Source organism: Eleginops maclovinus, chromosome 11 (genome assembly GCF_036324505.1).
Source record: "Eleginops maclovinus isolate JMC-PN-2008 ecotype Puerto Natales chromosome 11, JC_Emac_rtc_rv5, whole genome shotgun sequence".
NCBI classification, from domain to species: domain Eukaryota; kingdom Metazoa; phylum Chordata; class Actinopteri; order Perciformes; family Eleginopidae; genus Eleginops; species Eleginops maclovinus.
In genome coordinates, this window is record NC_086359.1 from 16693184 (window position 1) to 16714400 (window position 21217).

Below are 21217 nucleotides of genomic sequence, written 5' to 3' on the forward strand. Positions count from 1 at the left end.
AGTAGTCATGAAAAGTAATTGTAAAGTGTTTCCAAAAAAGTATAATTAAAAAGGCCATAGTAGCTGGAGCAGTTGTAACTCTGGTATAGTATGTCTATACTGGTTATTATGGCATGCTTTAATAAGGCTCCCATTTGATATTATGTTACAATCTCAATACAAAACATTTTTCATACCGCTTACTTAAAAGTATGCTCAAAGGTTGTAAATCATATTCTTTTGCAGTCTTTTTTTTAGCTAATTAATACATGATAGGTAGTTGTACCAGTTTGTGGTGCCAGCAGGGGGTGACAAGTTGGCCTTGCCCTTTTACTATAAAATAATGAAGGGCTCTAATTACTTAAATAGGACCTCTTCTGTCCAGATAAAGTTATAACAAATAATCAGAGTCAGAGAGGGCATTATTTGCTTCCTTGCATATGGTCAAAAATATATTGCTCTTTGTTTGGGCCATGCCTTCAATAAAGGGACACCTTAAAGAAACACAATCCAACAGTAATGGAGAGGATATTATGTGTCTCCTATGCTTGTAACCAAAGGTTATTTATTTTATTTTGAATGTTCATTGTGAAATGTCTGTTTAAGAGTGATGAACAGTTATTCAAAGTGCTGATCCAAATCAAAATCGTTGCTTCAACTTCCTGGAAAGTGAATCACTCATTTCCTTCAATGAAGTAACAACAGTTTTAAAAGATGCAAAAGTTGAGAAGTACATTTGTACTTCATAACAGCTGAATTTTTGTTTTCCAATTGGCATAAAGAAAGCAAGATGATTACAAAACCAAGAGCACAAACAAATGTAATTAACAGTCACACAAAATTTACTTTTTGAATTATTTTTTTTCTGAAACATTTTTGTATTTTATATTTTCCTCGTTTCCACGTTTGAATTATTCTGTATAATCAGATAGTTTAATATGTTTTTGTTTTATCTGTTTCAATGTTATCTGGGCAACTTTTTTTAAAGAAAGGCAGTGGAAAAAATGCATATGCCTATTTGTATACGTGAATGATTGAGAAAAAGCAATACAACGTAATAATACAAAATACATATCTGCGTTTATGTGTATTGGAGTATTAAAAAGACATATCGCAGCTGGATGAACACAAATAAATGATGATCACACACATAAGAAATGAATGAACCAATTTTTCAGTAGTTTTCCCCCATTTCATTCATGAATCAGGTCCTCGACGGAAGGAATCTCTTGGACCCACCTTTTTCGTCAGAAACTACAATCCCAGAATGCCTTGCAGCTTTGGCAGCATTTCTTGTCGACGTGGGAAGGGAGGCACTCGGACACAAACAAACGTCCGCGGGTTTGATGTTGTGCTACGTTACAGCTAACTGTAACATGTCATTTGGATTTGATAGCTAACTTCATGACATTTCAAACATGTGGCTCAAACCGGACGAGAATTTGCTGAAAAACGCGTTCAAATTATGGGTCACCGAGGAGGATAACGAGTACTTCGTACTGCAAAGGAGACGGGGCTACGGAGAAGGTGGAGGCGGGTTGACAGGTAACGTTAGCGGTTATGTTATCACCTCCGCTAGGACAGACACAGCGGCAAAGCTAAACAAGCAACCACGTTTAATGCAACAAGCTATTAACCGGTTAAACCGCCATACGTTTGCATAGCTAGCTCCATGTCTGCGTGTACAGGGCGGGTTCTACTGTAAAGCCTAATCGTCCACAGAAACATTTCTTCATAGCAACAGGTTTATGCCAACTGTCGATATGACACCTTACATGATCAACAGCTGCTTCCTCATGTTGACACAGCAGCCTGCAAGAGTAAAGGTCCCTCTGAGTGTACTTGTCAATATACAGTATTATCCTGTAAGGTTTGATACAGCATAGAATTGTGGTCACATGATAGAAAGTCGACAACATACATACGCGGGAGGAGTACTCAGATGTTGTCATTCAGTAAAAGTAGAAATACCAGAGTGTAGGAGTAGTCAGTTACATCCTGCAATTTACTCAAGTCAAAGTATTAGCATCAAAATATACGTACCTAAAGTAGCAGTGATGCAGATTGGCCCATTTCGAAATGTTTTGATTATATTTGTTGATGCTGTGATATCTCTTTCATTATTTATTACTACTTTACTGCTTGGTAGTTTGTGTATTTAGTCCAGATGTAAGTATTTTTTAAGTATTGATTAAGTTGTATATCATTATTCACAATCTGCAAAGTAACTAAAGGTATTAAATAAATGTAGTGGAGTAAAAGTACAATATTTACCTCTGAATCGTCGTGGGGTAGAAGTACAAAACAGCAGAAAATGGAGATACTCAGGTAACGTACCTCAACATTGTAAGTACAGTACATGAGTAAATGTACTTAGTTACTTTACAGCACTGACAGCATAGTTCATTTCCTTCTGATTGTACTGACCCCGGACCTGTGGATAGATTACAGGATGTACACACGGCTAATAACTTTTATCCGTCTTGTGCCAGATTTAAATTCACGTCACAATACTAGCTAACAGGAACCAGACTGAACACAAGCATATCATTTTTACCAGTCTATTCCTCAATGAATATTTAAGCAGAATATTGTGTTGCTGTGCCCTTTGCAGTTCGTGATTATTTGGACCACTTCCTACCATACGACACCCTTAAATTTATAATGTCATGTCAATGTCAGGGACTGCTGCTCCCCGGGCAATAGATGTGTCAGGGACATTATGGGGACACTGATGCTTAGTGGAGTTGTCACATTGTAGCCTAATGTAGGTTATATTGGAGCTAAAATGAATTGTAACCAAATGTATTTTAGCAGCGAGAGAGGAGGCAAGCCAGCGTCTGTTTTTATAGGCTGCAACCATTATTGTTTTCATTATTGATTATTCTGACAATAATTACCAACATTCTAAATCATAATGTTCCTGAAAGACCATTTGATTTGATTTGATCTCTTGTTTTTATGTTTAGTTTTTTTATTTGTAATTTTTCTTCATTGTAAGCAGCATAACCCCTGAGGGACAATAACGTAAACACATTTTGTACCAGTTTAAGGGAAGAGCGGTTAAATGTCTTAACATAAAACAATGGGAATTTTAAAATTAACATCATTCTCTTTTCAAGTCCTGCAAAATCAAGTCCACCCTCTGGTTCTCACTTCTGACCCCAAGTAATGACACTTTTATCAAATCTTCAAAAACTACTGTGGTGCTTGTAATACCTCGAATAACAAACAGTTTCTAACCGCGTACCACAGTGTTATAGCTTAGAGGTTATAAATAGATAATTAATGATGATGAATTGTCTTCTAGCTGAAGACTGTTGTCCCCCTAATGATAGTGTAGGTTACGTACTGATGACATACTGCACTTGAAGCCCTGTCCAGCACAAGAGCCTTTTTTATCTGAAGTATCCTGTGTTGAAGTCAATGTTCATCTCCACTCTCTGATGGCGATGGGAAGAAAATAAATGATGTGAGCTGTATTTGATCCTTTGAATCCTTTCCTCCTTGGCAGCTCGCTAAAGGAGCATGTGGAAAGCTTTGACCGTGTTCAGCAGGCAGGCAGACCGTTATAATGCTGAGGCATGAGAGTGGTTTCACAGCAACGTTGTTAATTATTCATGGAGGGCATGGAAGAGAGAAGTTATAAAGGTAACAGATTTAGCTCATTTTAGCACTGACGTGGACCTGAGACGTATTGGATTTCTGCACCGTCAGTAAGAGTATAAAAGCAGAGCCCTAGATCAAAATAAAAGATGACTGATATGCAACTAACATTATACCATAGCAGCATCCTTTTTAAAGGGACAACAAACCCTACATTTAAAAAACATCCTATGTTTACATCTACCTGTTCTGCTATTTAACAATCTAGATGGTTTTGGTGTGAGTTTTTGAAATGTCAGCCGTAGTGATGCCTACCTTTTCATTAATATTATGGAACTCAATTGTGATAGGGTGGTGGGGCTAAAGCAAGACAACCTGGATTGTTATCAATAGCGTTAATGGTAAGATAAGGAATATCTATTTTTGATTAAGGGGTTAACTGTCCCTTTTTAAATGTATTCATATTTTTTGATGCTGTTAATTTGTTTTGGGTTGATAGACAAAATATTAAAGGTTGTTATTTTTTGCTCCTGTTGAATATCCTCTATCCAGTGTCAGGTGGCTGAGGCTGATGTGTGATAATGCTGGTTAAACATATTCATTTACCACTGTACGTTACAGGCCTTCTTGTGGGAACTCTGGACACTGTGTTGGACTCCACATCCAAAGTTGCTCCCTACCGTATTCTACACCACACACCAGACTCACAGGTGTATTGGTCAATAGCATGCGGTACGTATTTCCTTTAAGTTATTTGTTATTCGTTTGTATTCCCAAGTTTATAGATTTTACTGTAAATAAAACAGTTTGTCACCTAAAACTCTTTTAGCTACAAAACAATCTCCCATGCATGACGTTTAATACCAGTTTTTGTATATTTGGGGGGTAAGGTGTCACCAAAGAGGAGATCAATGAGCATTGGGAATGGCTGCAGCAGAACATCATGAGGACGCTCTCTGTTTTTGACTCCAGCGAAGACATCACCAGCTTTGTACAGGGCAAGATAAGAGTACGGACTTTTTTTTTCTCGGCAGAGCTGACTGTCATTGTTGTGCTATGAAATACCATTTATAATAAACATAACTGTATCACTTTCAATGATTTAAACCTTTTATTCAAGTTGTTCTCCACTAACAACAGCCACACATTTAGTACACACAATTATGATTTCATTTAGGAATATCAAGCTGTTGATTAAGGCAATTTTAGGAACATGATTTGTTGTTCTATTGTCACCATCTGCAGTAACCCTTGATGTTTAATCTGTTAGGGTCTTATCGCTGAAGAAGGGAAGGCATCGCTGGTGCTGGAAGAAGATCCAGAGAAGTTCCGAGAAGCACTTTTTAAGTTTGAGAAGTGGTTTGAGCTGCCACCGCAGGAAAAGCTGGTCACATATTACTCATGCAGCTACTGGAGAGGCAAAGTGCCCTGCCAGGGCTGGCTCTACCTCAGCACTAACTTCCTTTGCTTCTATTCATACCTGCTGGGATCTGAGGGTGAGCCATTTCTGAACATGAGCTGCCATTTGTCTTGCTCATTTTAATTGATGATAGTTTCTGAGGCAACCACAGCTAGCTTTTATGGTCTGCAAGGAACATTCTTTGGAAATTATTTTTTACAGAAACTGTTTGAAGTAATTACAGGTTCCATGATTATAGGAAGGAATTAGTCCTTTATTCATCATTTCACAGTAATATTCTTATTCATTTAAGAGTTTTGTCCTTGCAGCTGTGAGCCTAAATCACTGACTTTCATTCATTGTGTTGCCTGTGCAGTGAAAATGATCATCTCCTGGGATGAGATCTGGAGACTGGAGAAAACCTCCAATGTTATCCTGACTGAGAGCATCCATGTCCAGGCTCATGGGGAGGATCACTACTTCTCCATGCTGCTGCACCTTAACGAAACCTTCGTTATCATGGAACAGCTGGCCAACTACTCCATCAAGCGTCTATTCGATAAAGAGGACTTCAAGAGAGAGCCGGCGCTCTCAGACCCCCTTCAGATTACCAAGAGGTAAATGACGTTTGTGTGCGCTGCTCTGCATGGCTTTACATGATCCTGTTAGTGCCGGCTGCCAACCGGTAGAACCCGGGGGAAATAAAGTCTGACTCCAGTCAAAAAGCATCTGTGTTTGTGTTAACATTCCTCTGGTTGCAGGTAGGTCATGGATGAAAAAACCAGAGGTATTTTTAAAGTCAGCTTACTGTTGTTGTTTACTTTAACTAAGTACATATTCTCCAGTACTGTACACAAGTACAATTTAGACAAACTTGGATTCTCCTTATTTCTATTCTGTGCTACTTTCTAGTGTTTACATTTACAAAGAAACTTATGATAATGATGCAGTTCTAAATTACTTATCCAACCATTTGTATAAAAGAGATCTAACATTTGTTCCAAATAAATAAAAAATGGTCTTGCGTATTCACAAGAGGAGATCAATATCATATTTTACAATAATACAACACTTAAAAGGAGTCATTCGGCATACTGAGTTCCTAAACCCTCTTAGTTTAAGTACCTTTTGTTGATAATACTTGGGTTCATTTTTGTGTTTAAATACTGCATTATTTCTACTTTTTCTCAAGTTAAGGATCTGTATCCGTACTATATATATCTGTTGTATTCCAAATCACTCTTAGACGCTAAAATATCAGAAAATCTGTGTCTAAGGCTGCTGAAAGGATGTTCTTTGAAAACGTAAACGTGACGTTCTGCTCGTGACATTATATACTGCTTTACTTTTGCCCACAGAGGACTGGAAGCTCATGCAAAGAGTGAGCAGTTCCGGACATTCTTCAGGCTCCCTAAAGAGGAGAATCTGTTAGAGGTGCATGAGAGCTTCCTGTGGGTACCCTTCAGCCATTTTAACACGCTTGGCAAGATCTGTCTGTCTGAGAACTACCTGTGTTTCGCCAGCCAAGACGGGAGCCAATGCCACATCATCATTCCAATGCGAGAGGTAAGGTTTAATAACAATATTGCAACCTGCACACTGATTAAAACTTGTGATGAAAATGGCTGTGTGCTGTGCCAACGCTGCCTTCTCTCAGGTCATTAACGTGGAGAGGTCAGACCCCAGCAGCAGGGCTTTAACGGTGTGCGTCCGTGGAAAGAGGGCGCTGCGATTTTCCGAGGTGCGGGACTACCAGCGCCTGGCAAACACGCTCCGAAGCAGGTGTGGGATCAGTGCCAGCCCTCAGCACTCTGCATCATCAGAGGTAACATGTTTGTGTGTTATTTTTGCCACTTTACTCTTGTAAAGTAGAAGCAGTAGAGAATTATATTGGTTATATAGTTTGTACAATCTTGTGACATTTGGTAACACTTACTATCTGGTCTGATTTGCAATAAAGACATTCCTATAATGCATTATAATCTGCTCATAGCAGATAAATAAATTATAGTTATCAGCATTCATAGATTTTTACAAGGCCTTTTTACAATATTTCTGAGACATTGTACGAATTTTTGAATCATTAATTAGATTACATATCAACACTTAATTGTAGCTCACTGGTTATTCCGTGTTCATTGTGTGTTTTAAGGAAAGTAAAAAAAAATATTGTTCAACTATTTATCGTTCAGATTTTTATACATTAGTATATTTGAAATGCATTACAGACATGGGCTGCATAGATATTGCTACTGAATATGTATTTATGACTAAGGTTATACGAGGCGAGTGCCAGTCGCTCATCAATCACTTTGAGGACAACCCAGAGGACGTCACACTGATGGTGGGACAGAAAGACAGCAGCAAGGCTGTAAGCACCGAGGCGCTCATGACGGTATTCCACCCCCAGGATGTTGAAAACCTCGACCCAAAAATGGTAAGCTTCAGCAGCAACTTTTGGAAAACCACAAAATTCTGACTGGATTACCTTAATGTCATTTTGATGCACTAGAGCCTGTTATGCTCTGGGTGGGTGACTAATCAATTCAGGGGTGGACATAAATAAATATAGGGCATGTATCTGTTTGGAATACAAACAGTGTGAACAGTGTTGCAGAGCTGATGCAGTAACACTGAGGTGTTTATCATCCTGCGTGTCTGACAGCTTAAAGAAAAGATGAAGGAACAGTCTTGGAACATCCACTTCTCTGAATACGGACGTGGCACGAGTATGTTCTTCACCAGGAAGACACGAGACCTGATCGTCCGAGGTGTTCCTGAGGCCTTGAGAGGAGAGCTGTGGATGCTTTTTTCAGGTATTTGTACAGCACACATTATTCTCGCCATGGTACGTAAACTAAGGCCAAATTAAAAAGCCGGCCCCTACACCCTCTCACTCCCTGATGGAGTGAACTGGGTCTGTAGTCACAATCACAGCCGAATGAGACTCCCTGCTTTCAGGTGGATGGTGTAAATAAAACAGGAACTGTTGTAACCTTTCGTGACCATTGTTGAATAAAAAATAATAATTAAACCTTAAAAATCTTTATCCTCCTTTTTCAAATCTAATGTTTTTTAAGCTGCTTGTTTTTTTTCAGTCTCTGTAAATACACAAAACTTTACAATCAAATGAACACAATATTTTCTAGACTACACAGGGGTATACAGCTCTGAAAAAAAAAGAGACCACTCCAAATGTTTCTTAAATTTCAATCTCTACATGTATGGCAGCCATTCCAGTGTCTGTTGAATTCCAACACAGAGAAATGTTGTCAGTAGTTTATAGAATACAATACAATTTAAAATATATATTTAACAGTATGTGTGTTCCATAAAGGACAAAAACAGCAATGCTTAAGGTGGCATATTGTTCCATACGGTAGGGCCCTGGGTAAGTCAGGATCAATGCAGACTTGCTGCCAGAGGTTTTAATATCCCATTCCCACTGCCCACTTGTTGGCTTGGAACATGCCCTTGATGTGGCCGGTCCTCCACGCAAATGCAAAAAACATAGTGGGGGTGGAAGGAGAGGGTGTAAGACGAGTCGGTTCTGGATCTCAGCCTCCGCGGCAAGCAGTGTCAGTGATTTGTTTGGAAGCCTTGCATGGTGCTCACGCAACATAAATAATGAAGCGAGTGTGGGATCTGTGCAGCATGTGTTATTGTACTGACTGCGGCTCTGCCTCTGTAGGAGCTGTGAACGACATGGCCACTCACCCCGGGTATTACACTGATCTGGTGGAACAGTCCCTGGGCACCAGCACTCTGGCTACAGATGAGATCGAGAGAGACCTCCACCGCTCTCTGCCAGAGCACCCCGCCTTCCAGAGCGACACGGGAATTTCCGCTCTACGCAGAGTCCTTACCGCCTATGCATACAGGAACCCCAAAATTGGCTACTGTCAGGTACTTACACACACATACATACCCTGGTGGTAGCATCAGAGCATCTGACAGTTACCTCAACTGTGTAATAAATTACTCTATACTACTATAACTGACACAAATTATTCATCATTCTGTTGTTAATTGTTCTTTAGAGGAACAACCAGAAAACAGATGTATTGCTTTTATTTTTTGTAGAGTAAATATGATTTTTTCCCCCGTTGACACATATTCATACACATGCCTGCCACAATTAACCCCCAAGATTCCCCCTTAGGCACTGGGTAATTACACACATTTAAGTAACAATAACTGTGAGATATTATTAGAATTATAATGAATATTATTCCATCCTTTAGTTAGTGTTTACTTGATATGCACAAATACAATAGAGAACATTTTGACTTTACAGGAACAATAATAATAGGAATGGGGGGAAATAAAATGTAAGCGAAGGCTTGCGTAACCTGGCTGTGTGGTTTGTTTTAGACAAATACAAAATGTAGCCACTAAAGAATATAACACAAAAACAGTGTGCAGTCCATTAGCTCTCATGATCATCCTCCATCTCTTTGTCTGTATTAGTAATTACCCTAGTACCTTATCCCTGCTGTTCCTATTGTGACAGGTGAGGTGAAACGCACTTCAACAAAAACATATCCTCCTTTACTTTTACTTACAGTTTTGGACCCCTGTGTCCTTTTCAATTTACTGACATTGATAAGTGCATCGAGTCTGGATAGAGGAAGAGATTTTTAAAAAAGTACCTTGAAAATAAGGTTATGGACCTGAGAAAAGGCCACAAGGGATATAAAACCATCAATACAAACCCTTATAAAAGGCATCGATGCTCTGAAAACCCTTTTTGAATCACATACACCATTTATATTGGCTTTCCTCCAGTTAACCGTATGATGTAATGAAGTGGTCTGTTTTTAAAGTGTGCTATTTTTCCTTGTACAGGCCATGAACATTCTCACCTCAGTTCTCCTGCTCTATGCGAAAGAAGAGGAGGCTTTCTGGCTCCTAGTGGCTGTCTGTGAGAGGATGTTGCCGGATTACTTTAATCGCCGAATTATTGGTGAGAGGGGGAGCGCTCCACGTACTGTTCCAAAGATTCCAGTGTTGAATTATCACTTTAATGTTGCATAATATTTCTCCAGGTGCTCTGGTCGATCAGGCGGTGTTTGAGGACCTGATCCGAGAAAACCTCCCCCAGCTGGTGGAACACATGACAGACCTGAGTTTCTTCTCGTCCGTGTCCCTGTCCTGGTTCCTCACCCTCTTCATCAGTGTCCTGCCCATTGAGAGCGCTGTGAACGTGGTGGACTGCTTTTTCTACGACGGCATCAAAGCCATTCTGCAGCTGGGCCTGGCGGTGCTGGACTACAACATGGAGGCTCTGATCAGCTGCCATGACGACGCTGAGGCCGTCACCATCCTTAACAAGTCTGTGTGAAAGCAAAGGAAGCAGGACTGACGTATTTCAAACATTACTCCTGTGTAAATGATTGTCTTTCTTTCTGTGGCGGTGTTGTTTCAGATTCTTCGACAGTGTGACAAACAAAGACAGCCCGCTGCCACCGACTGTGCAGCAAGCTTCAGTGGGCAGCAACGATAAAGCCTCGCACGTCAGCGTGGATATCAGCGAACTGATTCGAGAGGCCTATGAGGTATTAGGACTGCAAACAATTATTCTTTATTTCTGATTGATTTTGGCATATTCTACATATAGAGCAAGAGAATACCCCCAAATGGATGACATGCACTAGACAGAGCTACACATATCTAAGTTAAAGTCTTACTTTTGATAATTCAAAAGACATGTCTAATTGTTATACATTCCTTCAATGACAGATGTTTTCACCTGGACACTTGTTTTTATGTTTCTGCATACACTGCAGAGACATTCATTTAAAACCAAAGACGGATACCGCTTCTACAACCATTTGCCTCTGTTTGAACAAATATCACAATTCATTTTATGTTAAATCACGTCAAAGTTTTGTTTTGAAACAATATTCAAACCATGTTGGTTTTTAAAAAGCTTGAGTAAATAAACATTTCAGAAAATAATGAAACATTTCCATCCCACTTTCTCAAAGACCAAGTTTTCCCCAAAGTATTCACCTTTTTAAGTGACATTAAACACATCTCCATATTTCAGATGCTGAAAAGAGCATTATTGCCAATTATACCTGAAACTATTTAACAATTAATCCATTTTCAAAATAAGTTGGGATAATTTTTCTGCCAACCGACTAAATAACCAATTTTTCTGTGTCAGTTTTATTCATTGATGTCGGTGTTGTTATTTTGTTATACTTATTGTTCTTTGTTGCAGAAATATGGAAATATCCGTTCAGAGGAAGTCGAGAGTTCGCGGAAAAGAAACAAACTGCATGTGATCCAGACACTGGAGGACACAACCAAACAGAATGTGGTAGGTGATCCTCGAGATTAAAATAAGTTAGTGCGCATTGTCACGTTGAAATGAACAAATCATTCAAATCAATTTGCAGATTCGGGTAGTGACCCAAGAAGTCAAATTCGGAGCCTCGCAACTTGATGAGATCTACAACCTGTTCAAAGTGAGTCAAAGTCATGATACGGTATCCTCACCGTCATCATACCAAAATGTCAACGCTCATAATAAGAAAACATAGAAATGGAAATGGTTTCTTGGTTTTCTGCTTTCAGAGGCAACATTTTCTCTGTTGCTACTGGACAATGCAGAGTCCCACTCTGCTGCATCATGACCCCAGCCTGGCCTATCTGGAGCAGTACCAGCTGGGTTTCCAGCAGTTCAGCGTGCTCTTCTCGCTGCTGGAGCCCTGGGCTTTCTGCAGCTCCAAGAGCACCCTCTCCCTCTGGGTCTTCCGCCTGATAGACGAGAACCAGGACGGCCTGGTTAACTTTAAAGAGTTTTGCTGCACCCTAGGTGAGTCCACGTGCTCTCTGCTCTCTCAGCTCATGTTAACCTCATTTTCCTCACCACTAAAATGTCTCATTGCTTCTCCCGCAGATATTTTATACAGTGGATCGTTCACAAATAAGCTGAAATTCCTCTTCAAGCTGCACCTGCCACCAGGTGAGTGATGAACAACAAATCTAAAAGCTCACAGCCTGGGATGCAACAGTCTGACTCTGTCTTTGTCATTCCATATACCTACAAGCATATTGTATTTCTTTAGCACCTTTCAAACTGAATTACAAAGTGATTTTACATTGAAACAAAAACCACATTCAACAGACAGAGAGAATGCAATGCAGAAAAAAATAGCAACTTAACACATTATATAAGAAACAGAAAGTAGTAATAAAATCACATAAAAGCAATTCTAAAAAGCTGGTTATAAAGAAAAAGAGTAAAAGACCAGACAGCGTTTGCAGCCCTGATCTCCTCAGGAAATTTGTTTATTGCTCTATTATGCTCTCCTAACTCTCTAAAGCTATTTAATAATTAAAGGTATTGATATGCATTTAATGGATTAAACACATACATTGAACACCAGCAACATGGTAAAAACTCAACAAGTTGGTCCAAATTAAATTAAATTTAAGTTAAATTCCTGATATTATTTGTACGGTATGTAACCACTGAACTAAATTAAAAAGATTGGCCATGTTGCTGCTATACGAGTCAGTAATGGGGCATCGCTACCCACAGCAGCAACATTTTTAAAACGATAAACATTTCTCATGTGACAAGTTGACAACTCTCCCCCATGGTGGTGTCTCAGGGATTTTGTGTCGTGTAAACTGCAAATATATTGGAGATTGCACAGCTTCAGCCTCAACCTCTGACCCAATTCTCTTATGACATATCTAGTCTACAGTGATGCTACAGGTTCAAAGTTCAAGCACATCAAACGTTTGAGGACAGGATCGTTATCATTCAATAGATTCTGACCGGCATGACAGCAATAACTGATGAGCAGGTGTCAGAAGCAGCCGAAAGGAAAACACAAGGTCAGATAAACATCAGGCTTGGATCTGCAGAGCTTGAGAATGTAGCAGTCGTCCATGACTCGGCATTTGTTGAGGGAGCATATTGCCGGGGGGTGGAAACTGTCCTTGAATGTGTGTCTCTTGTCTGCATGATGTAGCAGCAGCACGTGCCTCAAGGCAGCGGTAAGAATAGTCCATGTTGGGTGAAAAGACTTTGCCATGGCAACGACGTGTGTAAGGCACTGTGAGGGCATTTTGCAAAGGGCTAGTTTCTCCAGAGAGTCTGTTGAGGAGGAGGAAGTGCTCGGATTACAACTGACAGCTGAGCAGCAGACGAGCACTGACTCACCATCTGTGATGGGAGAGCCAGGCCGGTGAACGAAAAGCAGGAAAGCATGTTTCCTATGTCTCACAGAGAGAGGGCACATCGCTTCAGCACCAAGGACAGATCCTCAGCACTGAACCCTCAGACATTACCCAACGTCATCGGTGACATCACTATGTCTGAGGAGGGTGTGAGGGCTTCAAACGCTGTCTGAAAAGTGGGACAGCGCTTTGAGACAGTGATCTTTCTATGCACAGTGGGGGCTTATATTTTAACATGGAGTGTAATGCTGTAGACAGTTTGCTGTTTGCGTCAGTTGTAGATGAATATGATTTATGTCACCGTGTGGCTGTCATCAGAAGACACACTTGCTTAATTCTTTATTTACTTCAGTTTTTTATGCTTCCACACCAACAACCTTATGTTTTTCTGGTTTTCCAGCGTGATATTTGTTTTCAAATTTAGCACAATTGTCAAAATGGTCAAAATGATGAGCAGATGAGAATTTGGTGAGCCAAGGTCACTGCGACTTTGCAAAACAAGTTAATGGCCATCACTCAATAATATATATTTGCTAATTGGGATTACTCACACACAACTCGAATACGATCTCTGTCCTAAAGGGATGATGCTTGGGACAGACAGATGTCAATTATACTAAACTAACTACTTTCAAGTAATTATGGTTTACAATGCAAAATGTGGTTGTCATCACCATTGTAAATATCCCAAAGCTATGCATTGTGGGCTTTTCCCTCAAGCTAAGTCAGCATTGTTGTGGACTTACTGTAATTGAACTGAGAGAACTCAAAGGTAGAAAGACATTAAACACTCACACATTTCTCAGTGGGACAGTCCTGAGCCCTGAAACTGGGCCAAATGCTCCATTGATCATGGAAATGAAATGATGGGGTATTTAGAGCTGAAAGGCTGCAGATTTTTTAGGCCAAACATTAAATTCTGCAGCTGTATTCACTTACAGTACCAGTGCCAATCAGAGAGCCGAGACATCAGCTGTCTCAAAAGGTCTGGCTGTACCTTTGACATATAGCTGTTGCACATGAAATGTAGTAATGTTTTCAAAGACATTAGTTATAGTTGGCGATGAAATGGTCAGAATGTTAAGATCATTTTTGTTGAGATGTGTTTTTGGCAAATAAGACTCTAAATAATGTTTTGGATTCTAAAGAGAAATTATAGTTGTTAATATCAGCAACAAATTTCATGTCACACACACACACACAGGCAGACAGGCAGACAGACAGGCAGGCAGGCAGACAGACAGACAGACAGAGTCTGACGGACAGACGGACGGACGGACGGAAGTCAAGTAACCAACATGACAATCTTCAGGCTGTGCCGCTCATGCAGCTCAGAGCTATTGGGCAAATATAATGACACCCCTGGCCTGTGAGGATAATTGTGTAATCAAGCAATGAAAACTAACAAGCACGCATGAACACACACATCGTGGGGTCGGAGCATAGAAGAACATCTCAAATTATAATAGAGTGAGCCATTAAAATTAGACCGGCAGTAACTATTAAGTAAATGCATTATTTTAGATCCTTTCTTTAGATCCGTAACACTTGCGCTTCTATTGGCTATTGCTCCAACACTTTGTAAATTAAAGGCTAAGGTGCGGAGCATCTCTAAATGGTTTCAGTCACAACAGAGCCGGCCAGCTAGCCAATCAGAGTAGACTGGGATCTGGTTCAGACAGAGGGTGAAAAGAGGTAGAAAACAGGCAGTATGAGAAAAATAATGACCCTTTTTGAACATTAAAATATGTAAACATGTCAAAGGAGAGGCACAAAATACTGAATCTAATCAGCCTGAACAATCCAATTTTGGTCAAGAAATGTTGCTTATTAGTTTCATGGATCAGCTCATGATTTGAAGAAGACATGAACATATATGTAGTTTGTGTTTTGGTCAAATGTGCCAAATGAAAGAAAAATAGAGGCACAAATTACAAATATGAACCTGAAAATGCGCATTATACTGTAGGGCATTTTAAATGCAAATTCAGATCCCACTATTCTAATATATTTGAGAAAGTTTTTGTTCCTCAAATGTTATTTTCCAATATTCTTTACTTACAGTATCGCATTTAATGAACCATACTATATAATTAAGATTCAAAATCATATCATGTTTTGAAATAGAGACCCCTTCTGGCAGAAAATTACATTTTGTGTTTTAAATATGGAGTTGATTTTGTTATACAATATTTTCTGGATTATAAAGTGGGATTGCATTACACTGAAACTACATTATTGGGTAACTCCTCAACCTCTTGTTTTCTTTAATCTTCTCTGAAACAAATGGAATCTACCCTGCTCACATGTATCATCTGTCATCCTGGTGTCTCTTCACCTATCCTCTAAATACACTCACTGTCGGTATCTTCTCTCTAGTTTTCACAGGTAGTCCTTTGCACTTAAAGGATCAAAGCATCCAGCACTTAATCGCAGTGACTGAAGACTCTTCTCACTTGAGTAGACTCGCTGGTTAGCCTCTTTACTCTTTCTTCACCTTTCAAACTCAAATTTCCCCATTTCCTCCTGAATTTCAAAATTGATGCATGCCCGATTTCCTCGAATGTTTTTAAATGTTCTTTAAGCATTTCTTATACATTTTGTTCACATGCCTCTTCTCTATTTCAGCATTTGATCTACCTGAAGATGGTGTGATAAGGAAAACTCCCGAACGAGGTATTATTTCACCTTAAAATATCACAAATACTTCATGGCTATAAAAAAAAAATCTTAGTTTTGTCTGATAGTGTAGAGGTTGTGTGTGAAAACGACAGGTAGAGGAAAAGTGGACCTGCAGGCATACTTGAAACAGTGGCAAAATGAAATTCTTAAGAAAGAGGAAACCATCAAGGACCTACCCCGGATTAATCAGGTACTTTATGTTGTATTGACTGAAGTGGCAAAATAAAAAGATACAGCTTTCACAATGAAATGTGATATGTTTTTTATCTGATATATTTATGTATATATATATATATCTCAGTCCCAGTTCATCCAGTTCTCCAAGACCCTGTACAACATCTTTCATGGCGATCCGGAGGAGGAGCCTCTGTACAGAGCCGTGGCCCATGTGACCAGCCTTCTGCTGAGGATGGAGGAGGTGGGACGGAGGCTGCAGGAGCCCAGCAGCCCACCCGAGTCCGCCAAGCCTGCCAACACAGCTGCTGCTGTTGCGGTGCCTCCAACAGAAGAGGCTTCGAGCACATTGGAGAGGTCCGACACTTGCAGCTCCACCAACAGTCAGGAGGCGGAGACTGATTGGTCGTTTTCGTTCGAGCAGGTCCTGGCCTCTCTGCTGAACGAGCCGACCATAGTGAGCTTCTTCGAAAGGCCTGTTGACCTAAAAACTAAACTGGGACAAGCTAGGGTGGCCCAGCTGAAGCTTAAGGGGATTAAGTGAAAAGATAAATAAAATGAATTGATACTTTTTACTTCTGATTCCAAACCAGACGTCACCATGAATCTCGTTTTGGATAGGGCGATGCAAACAGCAATTACTGCTAAAGTGGTATATAAATGAAGAGAAGACAACTGATTTTAAAATCGGCTGTTCAACCTGTGTGTGGCTTGAATATGGCTAATCTGTAATCTCTGTAAACACTGTTGTCACAGTCCACTGACCACCACTTTCAGTGCGTTTCCATGTACGGCCTCGCTACATACTAGCCCTGTAGGCTGAGGTTCCTCGAATCTGAATATGCATTTTCAGCCTCTGTGATGAAATGTGTTCCTTTATGTAGCGTTAGATTCTTCGAATTTCATAGAAGTATAGTTTGACATATATTTTCCAACCCTATATGCCATGGATCACATACTATATAGTTTTTTAATGTGTAAGGAACATATTTAGCAAAATGAACAGAAGAGTTTTCTCCGGCTCTGATGTTATGCTGACCTTTAACTCTATAACAACGGACTGACCGATTCAACAGGAAGAGTCTCACTCTGGATAATATATTTTTCTTTATTAAGATAACTATTTAATGCTATAGTGAAACAAACTGTAAAAGTGTCCTGTGGATTCAGTGTCTCCTGTTCTTAGGCAACATTAGTGTTTTTCTGTACATGCCAACTTATTGTGAGAAACAATAGCTTTCCAGTTGAAGTGGAACCGGTGTAAACAGCGAGAGAGGACAGTGTTGTCAATGGAAGCTTTAATTTGATTTCAGAGATAATCTGAATTGAGGGAGGTCAGATGCATTTAATGAAAATAATTACATTTTAAATAATGGTATTATATATTGCAATAATACAAAAGAGAATATGCTGTACTGCCACTCTCACCTCTCTCATTCCTCCAACAGCAGCACACTACAATATTAGCAGGACTGTGGTCTGCAGAGGGAAAATAAAGTAGAAGTGCTGCTGCAGGGAAATATTCTGCATCCTCTTCTAGAAAATGTGCTGTGCGTGCTCTAAAGTGTGCGATCGGTCGATGTACTGTTTGCTTATGTCCGTCAATACGTAGGATGTTTCGCTCGTAAAAGTGCAGCGTTTTGTACTTAAGGATCCGTTTCAATAGCCGTGTGATTATTGCATTTTTGAGGCTTGTGTTGATAATGTAAAATATGAGCTAGTGGACTGTTGTGCACATTTTGTTTGATCAAATCTCAGGGTGTAATTTGTGTAAAATAAAAAGGACAAAAGGGATATTTTTTTCGACCTGGGACAAATAAAGTATAAGAGTTATACATAGCTTACAAATGTCTGTAAAATATAACGCATGTGTAGCATATTTACAGGATTCACCACATTAGGCTAGTGTTCCTAGACAGCAGCTATTTCTGCTCACTACAGAAAGCCAGAGCTGTCTGACAGTATTTCAGTTGTTTCCTTTTTTTTCCTGTGCATTCTCTGCTTTTTTTGTTTGGGCTTCTGTCTCAGTGAATCATTTGCACAGTCATTTGAGATTCACAGGTAGTAGATATGTCTGTATCTCAGCCAGATCTCAAAGGCATTGAATTCTAAAAGGACATGACCGCTTCAGCTGCAGCTGCTTGTCCTCTCTAGGGGCCAAATTGACAAATTCATAGAGCTTTATTTCTGCTTGTCTAGGGAAAAACTGTTTTAGAAGCTCTTTAAGTTCAAGTGCAATTCTCTGCGTCTTATATTTGTATTATTTTTGCAATTAGCTTGGAACGTGTTGTGGTTATTTTTTCACTTAGGACCAATCAGAAATGTTTAGAATGGTGTAATTATTTGATTATTCCTATAGATATTTGAAGTGAGTTGCACATACTTGTTAAACTGTTTACATGACTAATGGGTAAAAAATAATATCAAGATGCACCCTATTCATCTTAAATGTTGTCACTTCTTAAATCCAAAGCTCTATTGACTGTTTCCCAGCAGTTTCACGCTGCATTTGTAACATATCTGAAATGATTATAAAATGCAAATAACAACCTCTTATCAAAGACTGCGCCTTAGTCTTTCTGTTAGCTTTCTGAGCTTTGCATTTCAGTTTATTCCTGGATCTATTTCTGTTAAATGGATCATATATTTTAATGATTAGAAATCCTACAAAAACATGTTGTTGGTCCTAACTATTTCTTTTGAAATACTGAACTAAGATTTTTTTTTTAAACAGACAAAATAGTTTGTGCTTTCCACTCAGTATGGAAAAAAAGGAAGGAGATGACTTTGAAGGAGCAGAGAAAGCCACGGAAGATTTCATCTTCCTGGCAGGCTGTCAGATTTGCCATTAAGCATCTGAGTGTTAACAGTAGACATGGGTAACGCTCCAGCTCCTGCATTAGTTTATGATTAATCAAGTCCTTACATGTGCAAGTGTGGTTTCCAGCTTTTAAAATCTGTCACTTTTGATTTAAAGCTTGTCTTGCAAAACATGTGTAACACTATTACATGTACTACACAATATTTCAGTTTACCTGCTTGATTATGATTTATTTTTATTATGTCCATTCAAAGGTATCAGAATAAAGATTGATTATAATATGAATAATGAGGTTTTGGTCATTGAGTGTTACATGAGACACCTTAGATGTACACACAGCAACATGTCTTTAAATGTAGCTCATGGCATGTTAATAGGTATGTGTTTATTTCTGTCTTTGGATAACATCTGCCGGTTTAAGCCATGTTTATATTTGTCTATAGGCTTTGCACAGACTATGTTCTAGGTTTGGATTTTATTGTTTCATAAATATAGTCATGGATAGATAATCATTGCCATTTATTTGATAAATGGCAACAACGCTACTAAATGCAATGTATGCAAATATTCCTATGTGCTAAGCATCTGACATTTTCTTAATACTGGGGACCCATACTTCAGAGGGGAATATCATGATGGAGGAGGAATTAAATCTGTTTGTTGTTACAAATACATTTACTTGTATATACCTCCCTCTTGAAACAGCTTCCTGGTAAGATTTTCAGCTTTCACATCAAAATACAACATTTAATGGATTTTCTATTCCGAAGCTTCATGTTAACCCAACATCACTGAGGGTAGTGTATGTCACAGAACACAGGATGATTTTATATGTTTGAGTTTTTTCTTATTTATTATACTATATAAGCGTATAGGGTCTGGTGCTGGAAGAGGTTCAGTGGTCTGCGTCCTTGCATCAGATTGTTTTTTCTTCTTCATATCCTCTGCCCCCTTTTCATGAAGGTCAAATACCGATCGAATAAATAAAAGGTCATGAATAGATGAGTATTGTTAATCTTCTCTTCTCAAACGTTTGTCAAAAGAAACTTTCAAGACAATGACAAACATTTTTTGAATCTACTTACCTAAAAAAAACACAGGTGTCTAAACATGGGTGTCTACTTCTGTCCAAAGCAGCTTGTTGATGGATACTTACAGTGTTTCCATGACACAGCAGTACAAAGATAGCCTCTTAATAGCCTGACTAAAACATGGGACCATACAGTAAATATACTCCCACAATTATTCGTCATTAGCAGTAAAATGTGCCCTCATTAACGTCCTAAAGCGTGCACCCTGTCATTTTGATTTACGAGTGTGACTCAGTGATGGATGGTCTCTGCGTATCACTCACACTATTCTTGCTCACAGATTTGGTTGCATATGGTTGTTACCCATAGTTCACAACCTTCACCCCCGTCACCTGTTCAGTTTAAGCCTTGTCCTGTCAGGAGAGCAGAGTGCTCTGCAAGTTTGAGAGTACTCATCTTGGTTCATAACATTGATGGAAGCCAATATAGACCGAAGGCATTTCTCCTGAGTTCTCACAGCCTTATTTTTTATGTTTTGTTTAGCCTTTTGCTGTGATGGAGTTTTGCGTCTCTTAGTTATTTTATGTTATTTCATAAGCTACACTTTTTTAAAATGTGCAATGCACTCTCAAGTAAACACTAGCCTGGACGCTGATGAAAGAAGTATTGCAAACGAGTGTTATTATCATAAATGCCACTGGCCTTGGATAATCCAATATAATAATAATGTGTAATTCTAAAAGTCTTGTAAAAACACAAAAAAGTTCAAATAAAAAGCAATGCTTCATCACACCCATAGTCAAAATATTGTATAATGTATTTCAAGTATGTGGCTGAATGGATGAAAGATACACTGCTCCATGCAAACCAAGCTTCTCTACCTATATCTGGGCTAAATTGTTCACAACAATTCGTTATTGTTGTTGGCAAGTGGAGAAGAAATTTGGGTTAATGGGTGACTCCTGAACCCATTAACCCACAATGCTCCTGTAAGTGTGCATGAGAGTTATTAATAGCGGCAGTGTGGACGCTTTGAAGCAGAGCTCTCACCAGTATACGATGGTATGTGTTTTGTAAATGGCTCCATCCACACCAGAGTCTGTACGTGTTGGCTGCAGCTGCTGGAAACCAAGCAGTTAATATGACAGCTTCAGGAAGAAAATAGCAGGGCTGCATTGATACAATGGGCAAATCCAATCATAGCAGTGTTTGCACAATTACAAAAGTCTATTTATTACATCACGTCATCGCATTTTCATATTGTTTGAGCAGCATTATTGCACATGAATGATCTCAACGTTAGTTTTCTGCAGTTCAAAAACA

The 21217-nt window shown here is 39.3% G+C and overlaps 1 protein-coding gene across 2 annotated transcripts; it reads left to right on the forward strand.

Moving 5' to 3' along the window:
• The first annotated feature begins 1286 nt into the window (after nucleotides 1–1286).
• On the forward strand, nucleotides 1287–19151 carry tbc1d8b (TBC1 domain family member 8B). Of its 2 annotated transcripts, XM_063895143.1 has the most exons (21): nucleotides 1287–1524; nucleotides 4207–4317; nucleotides 4476–4594; nucleotides 4856–5081; nucleotides 5361–5601; nucleotides 6343–6550; nucleotides 6642–6809; nucleotides 7260–7421; nucleotides 7650–7800; nucleotides 8676–8890; nucleotides 9833–9950; nucleotides 10033–10318; nucleotides 10413–10542; nucleotides 11214–11312; nucleotides 11392–11460; nucleotides 11570–11810; nucleotides 11895–11960; nucleotides 15566–15658; nucleotides 15815–15862; nucleotides 15961–16058; nucleotides 16170–19151. In XM_063895143.1, the coding sequence occupies exons 1-21, from the start codon at nucleotides 1398–1400 to the stop codon at nucleotides 16584–16586; spliced, it is 3393 nt and encodes a 1130-aa protein (XP_063751213.1). In that variant the 5' UTR covers nucleotides 1287–1397; the 3' UTR covers nucleotides 16587–19151. The 2 variants fall into 2 exon arrangements, with proteins under 2 accessions (XP_063751213.1, XP_063751214.1); XM_063895144.1 differs by lacking the exon at nucleotides 15566–15658.
• The last annotated feature ends 2066 nt before the right edge of the window (nucleotides 19152–21217 follow it).